The sequence below is a fragment of the Anoplopoma fimbria genome, chromosome 14, assembly GCF_027596085.1.
Source record: "Anoplopoma fimbria isolate UVic2021 breed Golden Eagle Sablefish chromosome 14, Afim_UVic_2022, whole genome shotgun sequence".
In the NCBI taxonomy this organism is placed as follows: Eukaryota; Metazoa; Chordata; class Actinopteri; order Perciformes; family Anoplopomatidae; genus Anoplopoma; species Anoplopoma fimbria.
In genome coordinates, this window is record NC_072462.1 from 9,768,092 (window position 1) to 9,784,634 (window position 16,543).

At 42.3% G+C, this 16,543-nt stretch overlaps 1 protein-coding gene across 2 annotated transcripts in view; it reads left to right on the top strand.

The window, feature by feature from the left end:
- tln1 (talin 1) overlaps nucleotides 1–16,543 on the top strand; it is a 70,452-nt gene that overhangs the window by 39,652 nt on the left and 14,257 nt on the right. For both annotated transcript variants that reach the window (XM_054613179.1, XM_054613180.1), the window contains exons 33-50: nucleotides 1,380–1,469; nucleotides 2,175–2,297; nucleotides 2,474–2,617; nucleotides 2,750–2,911; nucleotides 4,250–4,390; nucleotides 4,560–4,741; nucleotides 6,739–6,871; nucleotides 8,129–8,230; nucleotides 8,355–8,525; nucleotides 9,805–10,053; nucleotides 11,943–12,062; nucleotides 12,171–12,317; nucleotides 12,447–12,613; nucleotides 13,369–13,552; nucleotides 13,935–14,060; nucleotides 14,480–14,596; nucleotides 14,922–15,107; nucleotides 15,678–15,785. In XM_054613179.1, coding sequence (XP_054469154.1) covers nucleotides 1,380–1,469; nucleotides 2,175–2,297; nucleotides 2,474–2,617; nucleotides 2,750–2,911; nucleotides 4,250–4,390; nucleotides 4,560–4,741; nucleotides 6,739–6,871; nucleotides 8,129–8,230; nucleotides 8,355–8,525; nucleotides 9,805–10,053; nucleotides 11,943–12,062; nucleotides 12,171–12,317; nucleotides 12,447–12,613; nucleotides 13,369–13,552; nucleotides 13,935–14,060; nucleotides 14,480–14,596; nucleotides 14,922–15,107; nucleotides 15,678–15,785 — 2,652 coding nt within the window. The remainder of the gene's footprint in view (nucleotides 1–1,379; nucleotides 1,470–2,174; nucleotides 2,298–2,473; nucleotides 2,618–2,749; nucleotides 2,912–4,249; nucleotides 4,391–4,559; nucleotides 4,742–6,738; nucleotides 6,872–8,128; nucleotides 8,231–8,354; nucleotides 8,526–9,804; nucleotides 10,054–11,942; nucleotides 12,063–12,170; nucleotides 12,318–12,446; nucleotides 12,614–13,368; nucleotides 13,553–13,934; nucleotides 14,061–14,479; nucleotides 14,597–14,921; nucleotides 15,108–15,677; nucleotides 15,786–16,543) is intronic.

The window sequence follows — 16,543 nt, forward strand, 5'->3', positions numbered from 1 at the left end:
ATGATCCACACCAAATACTTCCGTACATACAAATGACAAAAAGTACACAAACCAATGAGCACCATGAGGATATGGAGCTGTCACTGGCTTTATTTCCACACTTTTCTAATTTACACTTTTATCAGGTTAGAAAGCTTCATTAATCCCCCGTGGGGAGACTCATTGACACCAAATCAACTCGTGCAGACTAAAAACAGGAGACAATAGACACACCAGTTAAAACCACCTTCAAAAGCCATTTGAGACATTATTAACAGCTGAAAGATGCTTGATATAAATAACACAAAAGTCTGACCACTGCTGGAACAAAAGACCTTCTGAGTGGTTCCGTAGAACACTGAGTCATCCTTAGTCATCCTTAGGACTCACTGAGCTTCTGAGTCCATTAAAAACACAGTGTGATGGCTTCCTCAAGAAGAATAGTCTTTACTGAGCCTTCTTGATTACAGCATCACTGTTCTCTTTCCACTTTGATTTACTGTCCAGGTAGACACCAACATATTTGTGACTGGACAAGTTCTATCTACTGACCCTTAACTATCACTCAGGAGACCTCCTCCTTCTTCCTTCTGAAATCAATAACTAGCTCTTTTGTCTTTCCAACATTTCATTTAAAAGTAATTGCATCTCACCAGCTACCAAATAATTTAACATGTCTTGTAGTTCTCCTCATTGCCTTGGGTAAGTAGATGAACTAGGGCAGTTTCTTAAACTGAATATGCCTATATTCAGCAGTATAAAGTGGGATTAAAAGGGGGGATTAAAGCATGCCCTGCGGTGCTCCACTTTTAGTTAAGATAGTGTCAGACAGCACAGTCCAGGGGTCTCATTTACAACCGTTGCGTACCCACAAAATAGGGCTGGAAAGAGGTGTACGCCACTTCCCATGCAAAAGTTGTGATCTATAAATCAAACTTGAGAATGTGTGCACCTGAACAGAAACTCTGACCCATGCGTACAAACATTTTTGGGAAGCAGATGGTGAGGAGATGAACTGAAGCCAGACTGTAGAAATGAAATGTGAGAGTTATCATTATACGTACAATGATAACTCTCACATTTAATTTCACTTCATATCACATGTTACTTTGCACTTATATATTCTCTTTATCATAAACAGCCAAACTAACAGTGTTGTTTTTGCTAGTGAGCCATAACTATAAGCACATTTTAATTGTAAAAGATATCAACCAACTCAAACCTCAAAATGAAATGATGCTTCGTATCTCATTAGCGCTGTCTGCTCTCCTCAGAGGAACTTCCCTTTTTAAATGATATCCAGGGTGGTGGTTTCCACTGATTGTAGCGATCAGCTGTGATGTACAGGTACATTGTGTGTTTCCGTGTGTACGTTGTGACCGTTTTGTGCCTGTGTGCAGTCGGTGAGGGGGATGCTGGAGAACCCGACAGAAGCCGTCAATGAGCTGTCGTACTTTGACTGCATCGACCACGTCATGGAGAACTCAAAGGTAAAACATCTTCTTCTGTGTTTAGTTCTCGTCTCATTTGTTCTTTGATTGCTCTCCTCATTTCTTGACCTCCGTACATTCAGTGTATCTATCAGAGGAGGAGCTGTCCTTCACTGTTGAAAGTGTTCCGGTGGAATTCTTCTGAAGTAGCACAATGCTTTGCTTTATAAGTCCTTTAATTTCTGGACTTTTAATGTGGGACGAATTAAAAGGATGTCCTGATGCTGTTTTGTGGTTGGAGTTTAGTTAATAGTGTTGAGTTTACTGGTCGTTTTTTTGTTGGTGAAGATAAACTGTGAAACCGCCCTTTTTCAAGCTTTTGATCCCATTCCGTCCTTTTCTCTTTGTCTTCCCAGTCACTGTGCTGTAAAGCACAACTTGTACAGCACAACCAAAACCTTACTTACAAAGATATTTACAGGTTACCTTTGTTCATTCAACAAAATAAGCCAAAGTCCTTAAATGTTAAATACATAGAACTTATGAACGGCTCAAACAGGATGAGAGGTTTTTGATTGTATCAGGAACTGTCTGTCCAGAGATGAATAAACAAGATAATGAATATGAGCAGTTATTAGCTCTGTGCTACCGCCGTGAGTCAGTCAGTACCAACAAAGGGTTGTCTGTTCATCATAAGAAGCACATGAAGACAATGCCCAGACTAAACCGTGTCTCTGATGTTAATCTCTGGTTTCCTGTTGACAGGTCCTTGGTGAGTCCATGGCTGGCATTTCCCACAATGCCAAGAACTCCAACCTGCCAGAGTTCGGTGATTCAGTCAGCGCCGGCTCCAAAGCTTTGTGTGGTCTGACTGAAGCAGCTGCACAGGTACAAACCACTACTGAAGGTCACTTCATTGTTGCTGTAGTCTGAGACCACTACAGCAACAATAACATCATAACATAACAGAGATTTGTGAATGAATGAGTGTAAAGAGAGTCTTTCTGACTGAACTTCCGCTGAGCCTCATTGTTAAATGACCAGTGACCTGTTGATGTCCCTAGGCTGCCTATCTGGTGGGAGTATCAGACCCCAACAGTTCAGCGGGTCAGAAGGGCCTGGTAGACCCCGCTCAGTTTGCCCGGGCTAATCAGTCCATTCAGATGGCCTGCCAGAACCTGGTGGACCCGGCCTGCACCCAATCCCAGGTACACGCCGACCTCACTGGGACACCACACCCATGGCCAGAGTCATCAGCGTTCTTCTTCATCTTGGTTGGTGAGTCTATATGTGCTTGAAGACATCTTTGATTCACCGCTGTGCTCTGTGTCTCTGCCCAGGTCCTCTCTGCAGCCACCATCGTGGCCAAACACACCTCTGCTCTGTGTAACGCCTGCCGCCTGGCCTCCTCCAGAACCCCCAACCCTGTTGCCAAGAGGCAGTTTGTCCAGTCGGCCAAAGAGGTGGCCAACACCACTGCCAACCTCGTCAAGTCCATAAAGGTCTGTAGTACAAGTCCTGTCAAATCATCGTCAACGAAATGAAAGGAAAATACTCTGATTTCTTAGCACTGGGCCAACCTTAAAGGCTGGTGTATGCTTCAAACCGACTCGTTTGTAAAGCTGGCTTTGGATTATGTCTAAAGGTAGAGTGTTAATAGCTGTTCTGAAAGAGGGGGCAATAAACCTGCTAGAATAGAGAGGGCCCAGACATGATGAATTGTTCAAATGGGAATCCATCGTCATCCAGCAGTTGAACAGCTGTTAACGCCGTCCCACGAGCCGTGTTGGTAGGATCGCATTGTGGCCCAGTCTAAAACAGTTCGCTCTGTCAGTACGGTTAGCTACAGGCCGTGGCTCAGACATCTTCATGTTCACAGACGTGTGCAGGAAGGCCAATATAGTTTGACTGGAGCAGTTTTGATACTACCTGGTACTGGGTTAATTCAGAGTAGCACTACCCAGGCCGAAATCTAGTCACTGCTTCCTCAAAAGGTTCTTGGTCTCCTGGGAAAGTTCCTGTTCCTTTTTCAGTTTTTTGCATCTAAAGAACCACAATGAACCATGATGATATGAAATAAATTAGACCGACGTTCTAAGAAAGGACAACTTTGTTTAAGAATCAAATTTGATTGGGCCATTGTGTTTTCACTGCTGCATGACTATGATGTTTGAATGTCCTAGTCCCACAACACACAACTGTCCCTAGTCTAAAAATGAATACTAGCACTAACCTACGCCTGCTACTGCGTGTAGAAGCTGTACACTAGTGGTAGCAGCTACGGGGCTTGTGCTCCAGCGATGTTCAGCCCTCCAAACTTCACCCCAGCAGGAAGAAGTACCCCCAGAGCAGGGACTTTTGGGGGAGGCAGAAACTTCATCCAAGTAATGACATCTTCTGTAGTCAAAGTACAAAGTAGTACAAATTACAAATTTGCCTCAGAGGGCTTTACAATCTGTACACATACGACATCCTCTGTCCCGGAACCCTCAACTCGGCACAGGAAAAACTAATGATGACTACTAATGATAACAGTAGCAGCAGATAATGATAATAAAAGTAGTTATGGTATCGGAAATAGTAATGGTGTTGAGAATGCAATATACAATAAATGATCATGTCATTGATCAGTATTTTTACTTCTGTCCATTCAGACTAGCCTGTTTAGTCCTAATCTTGATCGAGGACCAAGGCCGGAGTGCCATGCAGGAAAAGGCCATTGAGCCCAGCATAAAACAATTCTGTTCCTTCTGTTTGGAATCTATGATTTAAGACTGTAATGATCCAAAGGAGACAGCAATACAATGAGTGTAATCCTGGCTCAAACCCATGTCTGCTAGGCTTTGGATGGAGCCTTTAACCAGGAGAACAGAGAGAAGTGTAAGGCTGCCACTGGTCCTCTGATAGAAGCTGTGGACAACCTGACTGCCTTCGCCTCCAACCCGGAGTTCGCCAGCATTCCTGCTCAGATCAGCCCAGAGGTATGTCCGCACCTAAACAAGTAAGTTCGGCAATGAGCCCTATTAAGAGTGTGTGCCTGGGTGGTCACCATTTTTGTTAAGCTTAAACTTTCATGTGATTCCTATATGTTCCATCTTCTGGAAACAATACCATTCATTATTTCTGACTCCAGTGAATTCCTTTCCTTAGGGTCATGCGGCCATGGAGCCCATCGTGGCGGCAGCAAAGACGATGCTGGAGAGCTCCACCGGCCTGATCCAGACAGCCCGCTCTCTGGCTGTCAACCCCAAAGATCCCCCCAAGTGGTCCGTGCTGGCCGGACACTCCAGGACTGTGTCTGACTCCATCAAGAAACTTATCACCAACATGAGGTAATTTCTACTGCTGCTACTACTTGCTCCCTTCTGACAGACTCAGAGCTCCTCTTCTCCTTCTCAGTGATGCTGGATCCATCGGTACTTCCACATTTAGCAGAGCAACTCATTCGTCTTCAGTAGTTGCAACTCGTTAGTTCCACTCCTTGTTTTGTCTCTCTTAACTTCTGGTTAATCGTTCTTGCTATAGTAAATGGAAGTTAAAAGTCTCACTCACTCTGATATACATTTTGTCAGAAATATCAGATTCAAAAGAGCATTATGCTTATTTTTTTCTATATTTGTAAATTTCATAAGCACTGATACTAATATATCAGTATGATGATGCAGATTATTAAGTTATAAACATTATTTGCAACTTTCACAAACAATCACTTAACCTTTTTTTGATCTGGAATCTGATTTATCAACTCAAATTAAAATGCTGCTAACTAACAGAATGGTGAAATATTTCATCAACACGTTTTGAACAGCTTATTCTATTTTGAAACCAAAGTATTAGAAACACATAATAAAACAAAAATACTAACACATTCTGACCAGCCACCATGACAACAGTAAGAATACCAGCTGATTCTAGAACAGTGAGGGAAAACTGTTTTGATTGACGCCACTATTTAAGTTGTGTCCAGTGTTTGTCAGACTGCTGGAGAGGAAAATCTCTCGTTTTCTTTCAACTTTGTCAATCCTTTAAACTTAATGTTGGATTATAAATCTGCTCAGATGATCAAATATCAGACAGAAGATGGTCAGAAGCATCAGCTGTCCATCTACACAATGCGACGCATCCCAACTTCTGGTGCAGAAGAGACAGTCGAGGCACTTCCATGTCCCTGAAACACATTGGGTCATTAAGTTATACTAATTTACAAATTTAGTTTGATGAGAATCCAGCCATACTATACCAAAGCCTTGAAATTTAGCCGTACCGTCTTTGCTATACGTTCATTTTGAAATAAATAATGATGAGATACAAACTAAAAGTGGTACATCTTAGGTATTATGAATCGAGCAATGCTAACAGAATGTTGATCGTAGTGCTCCAAAAGTAGCCTAATTATAGGGGATGAGATGAGAATCAAACTGGTGAGAGGAACATTTCTTATAATCTTTCCTTTAAAGGCGCTAAACTCCAAACTCAGAGCATTACGATTGCCTCCACATGGCTCTCAACATGGCGATAGCTGATCTGGCAGCTATCAGTTTACGGTGCTTACAGTGCATAGAACAGCAACAGAGCTAACAGTGTTTACCTGTCGAGGGAACCAGAGGGTTGCTGTTACGTTTCCTCGACAACGCTGTCAGGATGGCGTTATTAGATGTAACCGCTGTATGGGGGCGGTGGCTGTGAGCTAGCCAGTGGGGCACTCTGACAAGCACTCACATGTACTAAAAGGAGAAGCAGGCCGGCTATGTGAACAAAGAGTAGAAGCTGTGATATAAACACACATAGAGGGAGAGAGACTTCATTCTCTGCTCAGGTAGACATTACTACACTAGATCTTTACTTAGATGATAGTTGTTGATGAACAACCTTTTCACCACACCACAAAAGAATAAATAATGCTGATTACCACAGCATTTCTATATTGTTCTTGTTGTGCCACCATTACTAAGGAAAGCACAATAAGCTATTTCTTGAGAGAATGAGAAAATTATTTAAACTTTTTGGTTGGATCGGCTCTGAGTATGAAGTTTGCTATATTGTTACTTTGTATGAATATAGACTTCTATGATCATATCAGCAACGTCTGAGTGCAGAATGACACTTTAGAGGAAGGTCTGTCGTTTTTTAAACATGACCTTGAAAGATACCGACTGAAGAGTGGAGAACCCAGAGTGCTGAGGAACAAGACGTTGCATATTAATTCTATCAGCAAGGTTTCTTTTTCTGCTTAGCTATTGTCAAGTGTATTTATAAGAGTGCTGTAGTACTCCCTTACTCCAGCTACTTCTCACTGTATACACCCTCCATCTCCTGTGTTGTTCTTTAGGGAGAAGGCTCCTGGCCAGAGAGAATGTGATGATGCTATTGAGGTGCTGAACGGCTGCATCCGGGAGGTGGATCAGGCCTCTCTGGCTGCCATAAGTCAGCAGCTAACACCACGAGAGGACATCTCCATGGAGGTAACCACAGACAGACAGACAGACAGAGCGTTGTAATGAACCAGCTCTGTCCAGTAAACTGTTTGAAAGTCCCTTTGCAAATTATAAAAATGTCATGGTATATATGCTATCTTATGCAACAATTGGAGCAGATTGTCAGCCTGTGTGTGTGTGTGTGTGTGTGTGTGTGTGTGTGTGTGTGTGTGTGTGTGTGTGTGTGTGTGTGTGTGTGTGTGTGTGTGTGTGTGTGTGTGTGTGTGTGTGTGTGTGTGTGTGTGTGTGTGTGTGTGTGTGTGTGTGTGTGTGTGTGTGTGTGTGTGCTGTTTGCACAAAAATTCTTAATTCCTAAAATCCAACAGAAAAGGACTGATGAAGTAGATCTACTCATGCCATGTCTTAGATTTCACTGGTCCTAAAACTTCACAAACCTCTCTGTAATTTATGTATTTGTTATCAAACAATCTAAGTTTAAAGGTCAACTTTCTGCTTTTCCTCTTCTTTCAACTTTATGTCAATCTGCTTCAGAGATGCCTTTGGTCTTATTTCACCTGGGCACTTCCATTCAGCGAAGAAGACGTGAGATGCAGTTAAAAGTTCTGAAAAGCTTTTCGCTTTATTTCCTATTTGCTAGTTTGACTAGAAAGTTTCACACAAACAAACCACATTATCAAGTTCTTTATAAATGAAAGGTTTACACACCAGATTGATAACTTCTAACATTCAAATAAATGTAAAAAAATACAGTGATGGCATTTTACTTGTGACCGAGTGAGGAGCCCAGTTTTACCAGGTAAATTCAGTGGAGGATATCTAACTTTCAACCAATCAAAATTAGTTCACGCACCATTCACCAGCTTTGAGTTTGGAACCACAAGGGAAGATTTTTGAACCAATTCAAATACTATCTATATTTTGATTGGGATATGCTTCACATGATTGAGCAATAATTCTTTAATGAGCAGCGACCTCACTATCCCAGGAAATGTAAGGTCTCACCTGGCGGTTCTGATGGCCCGGGAGGGAAGGACGGGTAGATGACATTTAGAGCTCTGGGGCTTCCTCAGACATTTTCTGCTCGCTCGGTCCCACATGGTGACTCTCCGCAGGCAGCAGGATGGTAACATCCCACCCAATCCAAATCTCAATCAACTGAAGGAAACCGACTCATTCACTGTGCCTGAAACGTGTGATGAGTGCAATGACAACCATAGAGTATGCAGATAGATCTGTGCTTGAATAAAGCTTTATTCATGAGTATGATGTGTGTATCTGTTGCAGAATCTCCATCAGCAGATGGCCGCCTCAGTCCATGAGATCAGTAACCTGATTGATCCCGTAGCCGTGGCTGCTCGCTCCGAGGCCTCCCAGCTGGGACACAAGGTAGAACGCAGGACACCACCTCTAGACAGCTGAAACAACTAGTGGTCCATCTGAAGACTGACTTTGGCTGCATTGATGTTGATTCAACTTGTTTTTTTCATTTGTTCTGCACACATTTGATCAGGTATCTCAGATGGCCAGCTACTTTGAGCCCCTGATCATGGCAGCCATAGGCACAGCGTCCAAGATCGTCAGCAGCCAACAGCAGATGGCTGTCTTGGACCAGACCAAAACCCTGACCGAGTCAGCCCTGCAGATGCTTTACACCGCCAAGGAGGCCGGAGGAAACCCCAAGGTACTGAATCTGGCACTCGTCATATTGGGTCCCCTGAGCTGGTAAAAGGAACCTGGCCAAACGCCTCAGTATTAGCATTTATTTACCATTCAAGAGAAAGAAGTTTCCTCAAAGGTTGTCTTTTAGGAATAATCATAATATATTTGAGGAACTTTCAGTCAGGTTTCCGTTCACCTCACAGCACTGAAACTTAAAGTAACTAATGATCTGTAACTTACAGCTGATGGACCATTATTGTTACTGCTATAGATATAGATATAAATAACTGTTCTACTCTTCTTCTTCTTCTTCTTCTTCTTCTTCTTCTTCGTCTTCTTCTTCTTCGTCTTCTTCTTCGATGTTGGTCATGAGAAAATTAAGCAAGTAGGGGAAGTAAAAAAAAAAAAATAATAAGAAAAATGTAAAAATCGTATAAACACAGTTGAATGATTTTGGTCTGTGTGCTTATAAGAGGAAAAGGTTTGAGATGCACAAGATTTTAAAAACTTTAACTGTTTATGATTAGAATGATGGGGGCAAAAAAAGAAACACAGAATTTTTCTGAGAATTACTTTTGAAGCATTACTTTCCTATAGAAACATCCTCAAGAAAAATCAGTCTCTGTGCCACCAGGTGAGCCTGCAGCAGAATGGTAGAAAGACATGTCCAAGAGAGCAAACTATAATATCAGTGTGAAGGAGAAACATACTCTAGTGGAACTACACTGGAATCCAGAGATGATCATATAACAAACAAAGCACCAAAGATTATGTGGCAGAGGCTATGACACAATTAAATACTACAGTCTTATCTTCTAGAGAAGATGCACAACAGTTACATTATTTGGAATAGGAGTTCCCCGGAACACCCATTGTTTCTAGAACTGAATCTTAACTGAAGTCAATTTGTGGATTCTCCTATCTTATATAACGGATTCCAGATTTCACCATGCCAAACAGATCATTTTCAATAACTTTTGGCATTGAGAGCCTTTACACAAATATTCCTGATCAGTGTGGCTTTTTCCTCCAGAGTTCATCCCTCACTCTGCCTATAAATATCAGAACTGCAGTCAGAGATATTTAATGGTAAATGGCCTTGTACTTTACATATCCAAAGAGACGAGATCCCCCAATGTTCTGGCCTCTCTTCACTGATTACTTCTTAAAAATGCATTCTTTAAAAAAAAAAAAAAAGCCTTTTATTAATGTAAGCCCAATGTTTTATTTTACCACTTGCACTATTCTTTATATGGCCATTGTTTGAACAGTCCAGTTCAAATGTATTTTCCTTTCTCCAGGCGGCACACATGCAGGAGGCCCTGGAGGAGTCGGTGCAGATGATGAAAGAAGCAGTAGATGACCTAGGTGCCACTCTGGCTGAGGCAGCCAGTGCAGCAGGTGCTGTGGGTGGCATGGTGGACTCCATCAATGGTTCCATCAATAACATGGAAGATACACCTGCTCTGGAGCCTGAAGGCACCTTCGTGGACTACCAGACTACCATGGTCAAGACAGCCAAGGCCATAGCTGTCACTGTGCAGGAGATGGTAAGGCATTTTGATAGTCATCCATTAGGTCTGGTGACTTAAATACAGTTTAATATAAAAAAAACGATATTTGTATCAGGTCCCGCCCCTGGACAGTACAACCCCCTCCCTATTATGTGTATCAGGCCCCGCCCCTGGAAATACAAGGCCCTCCCTGTTATGTGTATCAGGCCCTGTCCCTGGACATACAAGCCCCTCCCTGTTATGTGTATCAGGCCCTGTCCCTGGACATACAAGCCCCTCCCTGTTATGTGTATCAGGACAGCCCCCAGTACAAGCCCCTCCCTGTTATGTGTATCAGGTCATGCCCCTGGATAGTACAAGCCCCTCCCTGTTATGTGTATCAGGTCATGCCCCTGGATAGTACAAGCCCCTCCCTGTTATGTGTATCAGGACACGCCCCTGGGCAGTACAAGCCCCTCCCTGTTATGTGTATCAGGTCATGCCCCTGGACAGTACAAGCCCCTCCCTGTTATGTGTATCAGGTCATGCCCCTGGACAGTACAAGCCCCTCCCTGTTATGTGTATCAGGACACGCCCCTGGGCAGTACAAGCCCCTCCCTGTTATGTGTATCAGGTCATGCCCCTGGATAGTACAAGCCCCTCCCTGTTATGTGTATCAGGTCATGCCCCTGGATAGTACAAGCCCCTCCCTGTTATGTGTATCAGGTCATGCCCCTGGATAGTACAAGCCCCTCCCTGTTATGTGTTTCAGGCCCTGCCCCTGCCCTCTCCATGAGGATCAGTCCCATGGGGCCCGATTAGGCCCTTCCCCTCTCATAGCATCATGGTTCAGTCATACTGAAATCTGCTCCCCATAATTTTTATGTGGAACAGGGTGAGTCACATTTGCATCCAGCTTCAAAATGGCAAGGCTTTCTGATGTCCAGCTACTTTGAGAGAGTGGGTGGGACTAACCTCTTATTCAGGTGTAATTAGTATAACCTTGTTTGATAACTGCACGGCCAAATAACACCAGCAACAGATCACAGTGCATGCTGTTTTGCTGTAGCGAGTCTAAGGACTGTAACTGAGGCAAATGACAGTAAAGTGGCCACACTGCGCAAGTTAACATTGCCAGGTAGATTTGGTACTGACTGCACCATCAGGCCCCACCCTGTTGCAATATAAGCTCTACCCCCACGACCGTTCATGGCCATGCCCAACGTCAAAGTGTCAGGGCCGCTTTAATGTATAAGATGTGTGAAATTAGGAACAAAATTGTGAAAATGGGGTTTACATTTTTTGGTTTTGTTGTTTAAAGATAAAGGGTGGATCAGTTTTGATGTCATTTCATAAACCAGCACAGGATCATTCATGACCAGTGTTGGGTTGAGTTAGATGTACATGTAAGTAATTCAATCAGTTACTCAGTTACTGAGAAAACATGTGTAATTCCATTGCAGTTACTAATCAAAATCTTGGTGATTACAAATATATTCTTATTGGTAAAAGTGTATATATAAATTCAATGACATCCATTCAGTCTTTATGAAGTTCTTGCTTATTTCATTTTAACAAGGTAGCTTGTTATCTGTTACACATTACATTTCAAAAGTAACCTTCCCAATACTATGTAAAACTAATAAGAACAGGAAATGTTTTAGTCATGAAATGTATTATATCCTTTATAGATGTATTTATTTAAGAGTAAATCGGCTTCATGTGAAGTGATTTGTACAATGCTAATTACATTTTTATTCACTTTAATTGTAAAATCACAACTTGGCCTCAGAGGGCTTAGATGTGTGATAGATGTCATGTGTACAGAATGAACGTGCACTGTTGTTATTGTCATTATTTTATCAGTATTTGTGATTTGTTCCTTTTACAATCTACTCGGTGAAAACCCTAATGAAGGCACTTTATGGTTTCTCATCTCTCCTCAGGTGACCAAGTCTAACACCAACCCTGATGACTTAGGGGGATTGGCCAACCAGCTTACCAATGAGTTTGGAAATCTTGCAAATGAGGCCAAATATGCAGCCGTGACTGCAGAGAATGATGAAGTAAATAAAGCCAGCCGTCCTTTGAGGGACACCATGCAGACCATGCGTCTCACTTAACATATTTTTGGTGCTGTAATACTAATGTCTTATGTCTTTGTTTGTGTCCAGATTGGTTCTCACATTAAGAAGCAGGTGGGCGAACTGGGTTTCAGCTGCACAGGTCTGGTGACCAAAGCTGGAGCTCTGCAGTGCAGCCCCAACGACTCGTTCACCAAGAAGGAGCTGATTGAAAGCGCCCGCAAAGTCTCCGAGAAGGTCAGACTACACCCAATCCACTCTACCTTCTTTTATAAATCACTGTTACTTTACTAGTTCAAATCTGATAACTTAACTAGATATGCACAGTAAGTCCAGCTTTCACTCAGAACAGTCTTTTTCTTGCAGGTCTCCCATGTGTTGGCGTCTCTGCAAGCAGGTAACCGTGGCACCCAGGCCTGCATCACAGCGGGCAGCGCTGTGTCTGGAATCATTGCAGACCTCGACACCACCATCATGTTTGCCACTGCTGGTACTCTGAACAGAGAGAACGCAGAGACCTTCGCCGACCACAGGTACTACAGACCCTCCTGTAAAAGATTTCATTAGAGTATCCCTGTAAGGAAAGTAGATCATGGCAAGTATGATGTCAAGTATGATGGGAGGGATTCTGTGGCATTTGTCAGTTTTGGTGGATTCAACTTGTTCTTCTTGCTGTAACTGTAATGAATCTGTAACTTGATTTGAACAGCAGTGCATCGTTGTAGGGATGCACCTTACTGACTTCTCCAGTCGATAGTGAAACCTGGTCTTTGGTGTCAGCTGATACAGAGTACTGATCAGATACCAGTGTTTAATCAATAAGCTCTTTGCCTCACTGTGAAGAGACTGGGATCTTTCTTTATGTCTAAGGAAACAACAGGCTTGACTTAAACATTGTTTGACTGACTCTGTTTAACAAAATATAACAAGGATACAATGTTACACATGTACTGAACTGTAATCTGTTATTAAAATAATAAATCGTACACCAACAGCTTGGTAAAGAATCTTAAAAATGTACAGAAATTCCAATTCAAGTGTAAATCATTATAATGCAGGAATTAAAATTCCAGAATAAAATATATAAAGCATATAAACATAGAATTGAAATGAATAGATCGGCACCATTGTGACCATTGTGTCCCATTTTGTCCCATTGTTTCGGCCTGATAGCGTTATCACTTTCACTATTAAATGCTGTTATGTGGAGAATAAGAATATTATCCCATATTGTCCCAGTTTCATGTTGCTCATTAAATATGTGACTCCGTGCTCTTCCTGTGTGCAGAGAATACATCCTGAAGACAGCCAAGGCTCTGGTGGAGGACACCAAGCTGCTGGTGTCTGGTGCTGGAGCCAATCAGGAGAAACTGGCCCAGGCTGCCCAGTCCTCAGTGTGCACCATCACCAAACTGGCTGATGTGGTCAAACTGGGAGCTGCCAGCCTGGGTTCTGAAGACCCAGAGACACAGGTAGAACAGCAAAGAACATGTCAGCTGTGTTTGTCTGCACTATTACCCTAAACTGAGGACGAGTGGTTTAAAGGCAAAATGTCGGAATATACCAACTTCAAAGAACAGCCACGAAATGTAAATGTAAATAACAAACAGATCTATTCTTAAATAGTGAGGAAAACAATGAGTAATACAAAAAGAAAAACAGTTGTGGTGTATTTTAAGTCAGGAAGCGGGCTGAATTCTATATATCCTATTCTAAAACCTATGAAGGACATGACCTCAACACACATCAAGCCACCAACTAGGACGCAGCTGCCACTCTATGTGTCTAGGTGCAATCACTTCCCCTGTGAAGGCGTCCCATTCAAGTGTAAAGTACTGGTTCTGCATTCTACAGGTGGTCCTGATCAACGCAGTGAAAGATGTGGCCAAAGCTCTGGGCAACCTCATCAGCGCCACCAAGGCGGCCGCAGGCAAACCTCATGACGACCCCAGCATGCTGCAGCTGAAGAACTCTGCCAAGGTAAGTCACATGACACCTGATGGGGATGCACAGAGTGCTGTGCTCCTCCACAGCAACGCTCTCCCTCATTCTCTGAGAACAGCTGGACGGTCCCTGTGTGAAGGGCGATGGTTTGTGGGACTGTCCGATGCACTGGGACGGGGTTTCAGATCCTGCTTGACCAGCAGAGAAGCACTTTTGAAGCATACCAACACCTTTTAACAGAGCACTCGATGAGGGGCTCACATTTTGGATTATATCCTATATTGTTTGTTGGATACTGTTGAGCCACACTGCATGTTACACAAAGACTTTAAAACAAACTTTTCAACAGCAGTGTATTATTTAAGCGGTATGTATTCTCTCTGGTAATGCTGTGTATTTGGAAATCCCTGTGACAGTCTGCTCTAAAGCCTCATCATGTGACTTTGCTGCTTTAGGTGATGGTGACCAATGTGACATCCCTCCTGAAGACGGTGAAGGCAGTAGAGGATGAAGCCACAAAGGGGACCAGAGCTCTGGAGGCCACAATTGAGCACATCAAACAGGAGCTGGCTGTGAGTAATAATAATAATAATAACCTTTATTTATACAGCACTTTTAAAAACAAAGTGCTTTGACAGACAAAGCAGCAAAAGCAAGGCAATAAATCAACAGAAAGATCAACAGTGAGACCCAACAGAGTAGACAAGCTAAGGTCAAATGTAAACCCTGATAAAACAATAGATGAAAAAAATAAATAAATAAGAAATAATAGAAAATGAAATAAAATAATTTTGTTAAATAAAATAATAATATCAATAATAAAATAAAGAGGTACATAACATTAAAAGCCAGTCTGTAAAAATGCGTTTTAATAGTGCACTGGTTTTTATCGCACAGGTTTTCAACAGTTCTGACCCACCACCGAAGACGACCACACCAGAGGAGTTCATTCGCACAACTAAAGGAATCACCATGGCTACGGCAAAGGCAGTGGCTGCTGGGAATTCTTGTCGTCAGGAAGACATCATTGCAACAGCCAACCTCAGCAGAAGGGCCATCGCTGACATGCTGCACTCCTGCAAGGTACACAGTAGATAGATACACACTGAGGAGGGAGCCAGCTGGCAGCTGTAAATATCAACACAAAGATTATTCAGAAAAGTATGGTGGGTTTTATCAAAAAGTTAACCATGGGATTTAGAAATAACATTTTGTCTGTTAACTGGTTCTGAACCAGTTTCAGCTTAGCCCTGATACAACTCTTTAGCTCACAAATCTTCACAATGTCAATACTGAATTCTGATTTCTAAACTGTACAGTGGTTTAAAAGACCTACCTGTATATATTTAATCATTATAATTGCAGTTAATAAGCTTCGGCTATACCAACTCACCGACTATATTTTACATTACTGTAGTATTTTTCTCCCATCTATGGTACAAAGTAACATTGGAATAAAGTCTGCATATTTCAGTCAGGTTTGTAAAGTTTCTTCTCAACTTCTTAATCTTTGTACCGACTCAAAAAAAACATTTCACTAATGACAATTAGACCAAATTATTTCCTATTTAAAAGCATTACATTTCAACTTGCAAAATAGCTTACATACTGTCAGTGTTAGTTCAGTGGATTTCTGTCTGTTTGCCCTCTCAGCAAGCTGCCTACCACCCAGAGGTCAGCAACGAGGTCCAGATGAGAGCTCTGCGCTACGGCAACGAATGTGCCTGTGGGTACCTGGGACTGCTGGAGCATGTGCTGGTGGTAAGACATCTTTGCCCACGTACACGATGACACACACTCACTCCAAAAACTCCGAAATGAACGGAGTGAAAAGTCAACACCGAAATGACCACAGTGTGGGTGTCAACTGATATTTGTGACGTTAAGCACAAAAACACCACAGCAGTATTAAATAACTTCTTTGGTGTTTGCAGGTCCAACTTAAAATACGTCTTCTCCCATTTTGAGTGATGTAGCTTTGCTCTTTATTGTGACTGAGGATCAGATCATAAACACCTAACAGCAGACTCAGTAGAGGTTTGGTGGACATCAGCCGGACTCTCTGAAGACAATCAGTTGAAGTGTTTGTAGAAGTGTTGTGTATACTGCCACATCAGTTCAACAATACACCGGGTCCCCTCAACGAGTCAGAGAGAGAAGGAATATGAATAACATCATATCATAACACCTTTTCCTCATAGTGGACAGGCTCCCAGCAGGCGTGACCTGCATTGGACACTCAGGACATGCTCAGTCCTTCAAGCAAAGCAAAGAAATAAATCAAATAAAGAGCTGGAGGATGTTGAAAAGAGGTGGAGGACAGAAGAAAAAAAGAAATACTAACATTACTTATTTTGCTGTCAAGTACAAAGTACATCATTTTACATGTACAAAAACATATTGGTAAGACTTTCTATGACACCAATGTCTATAATGTATTATAAACATACTGATAATGTCTCATAATCTGCCTATAACACTGAATAATTACAGTTATAAACACTCAAAAATATCCATAT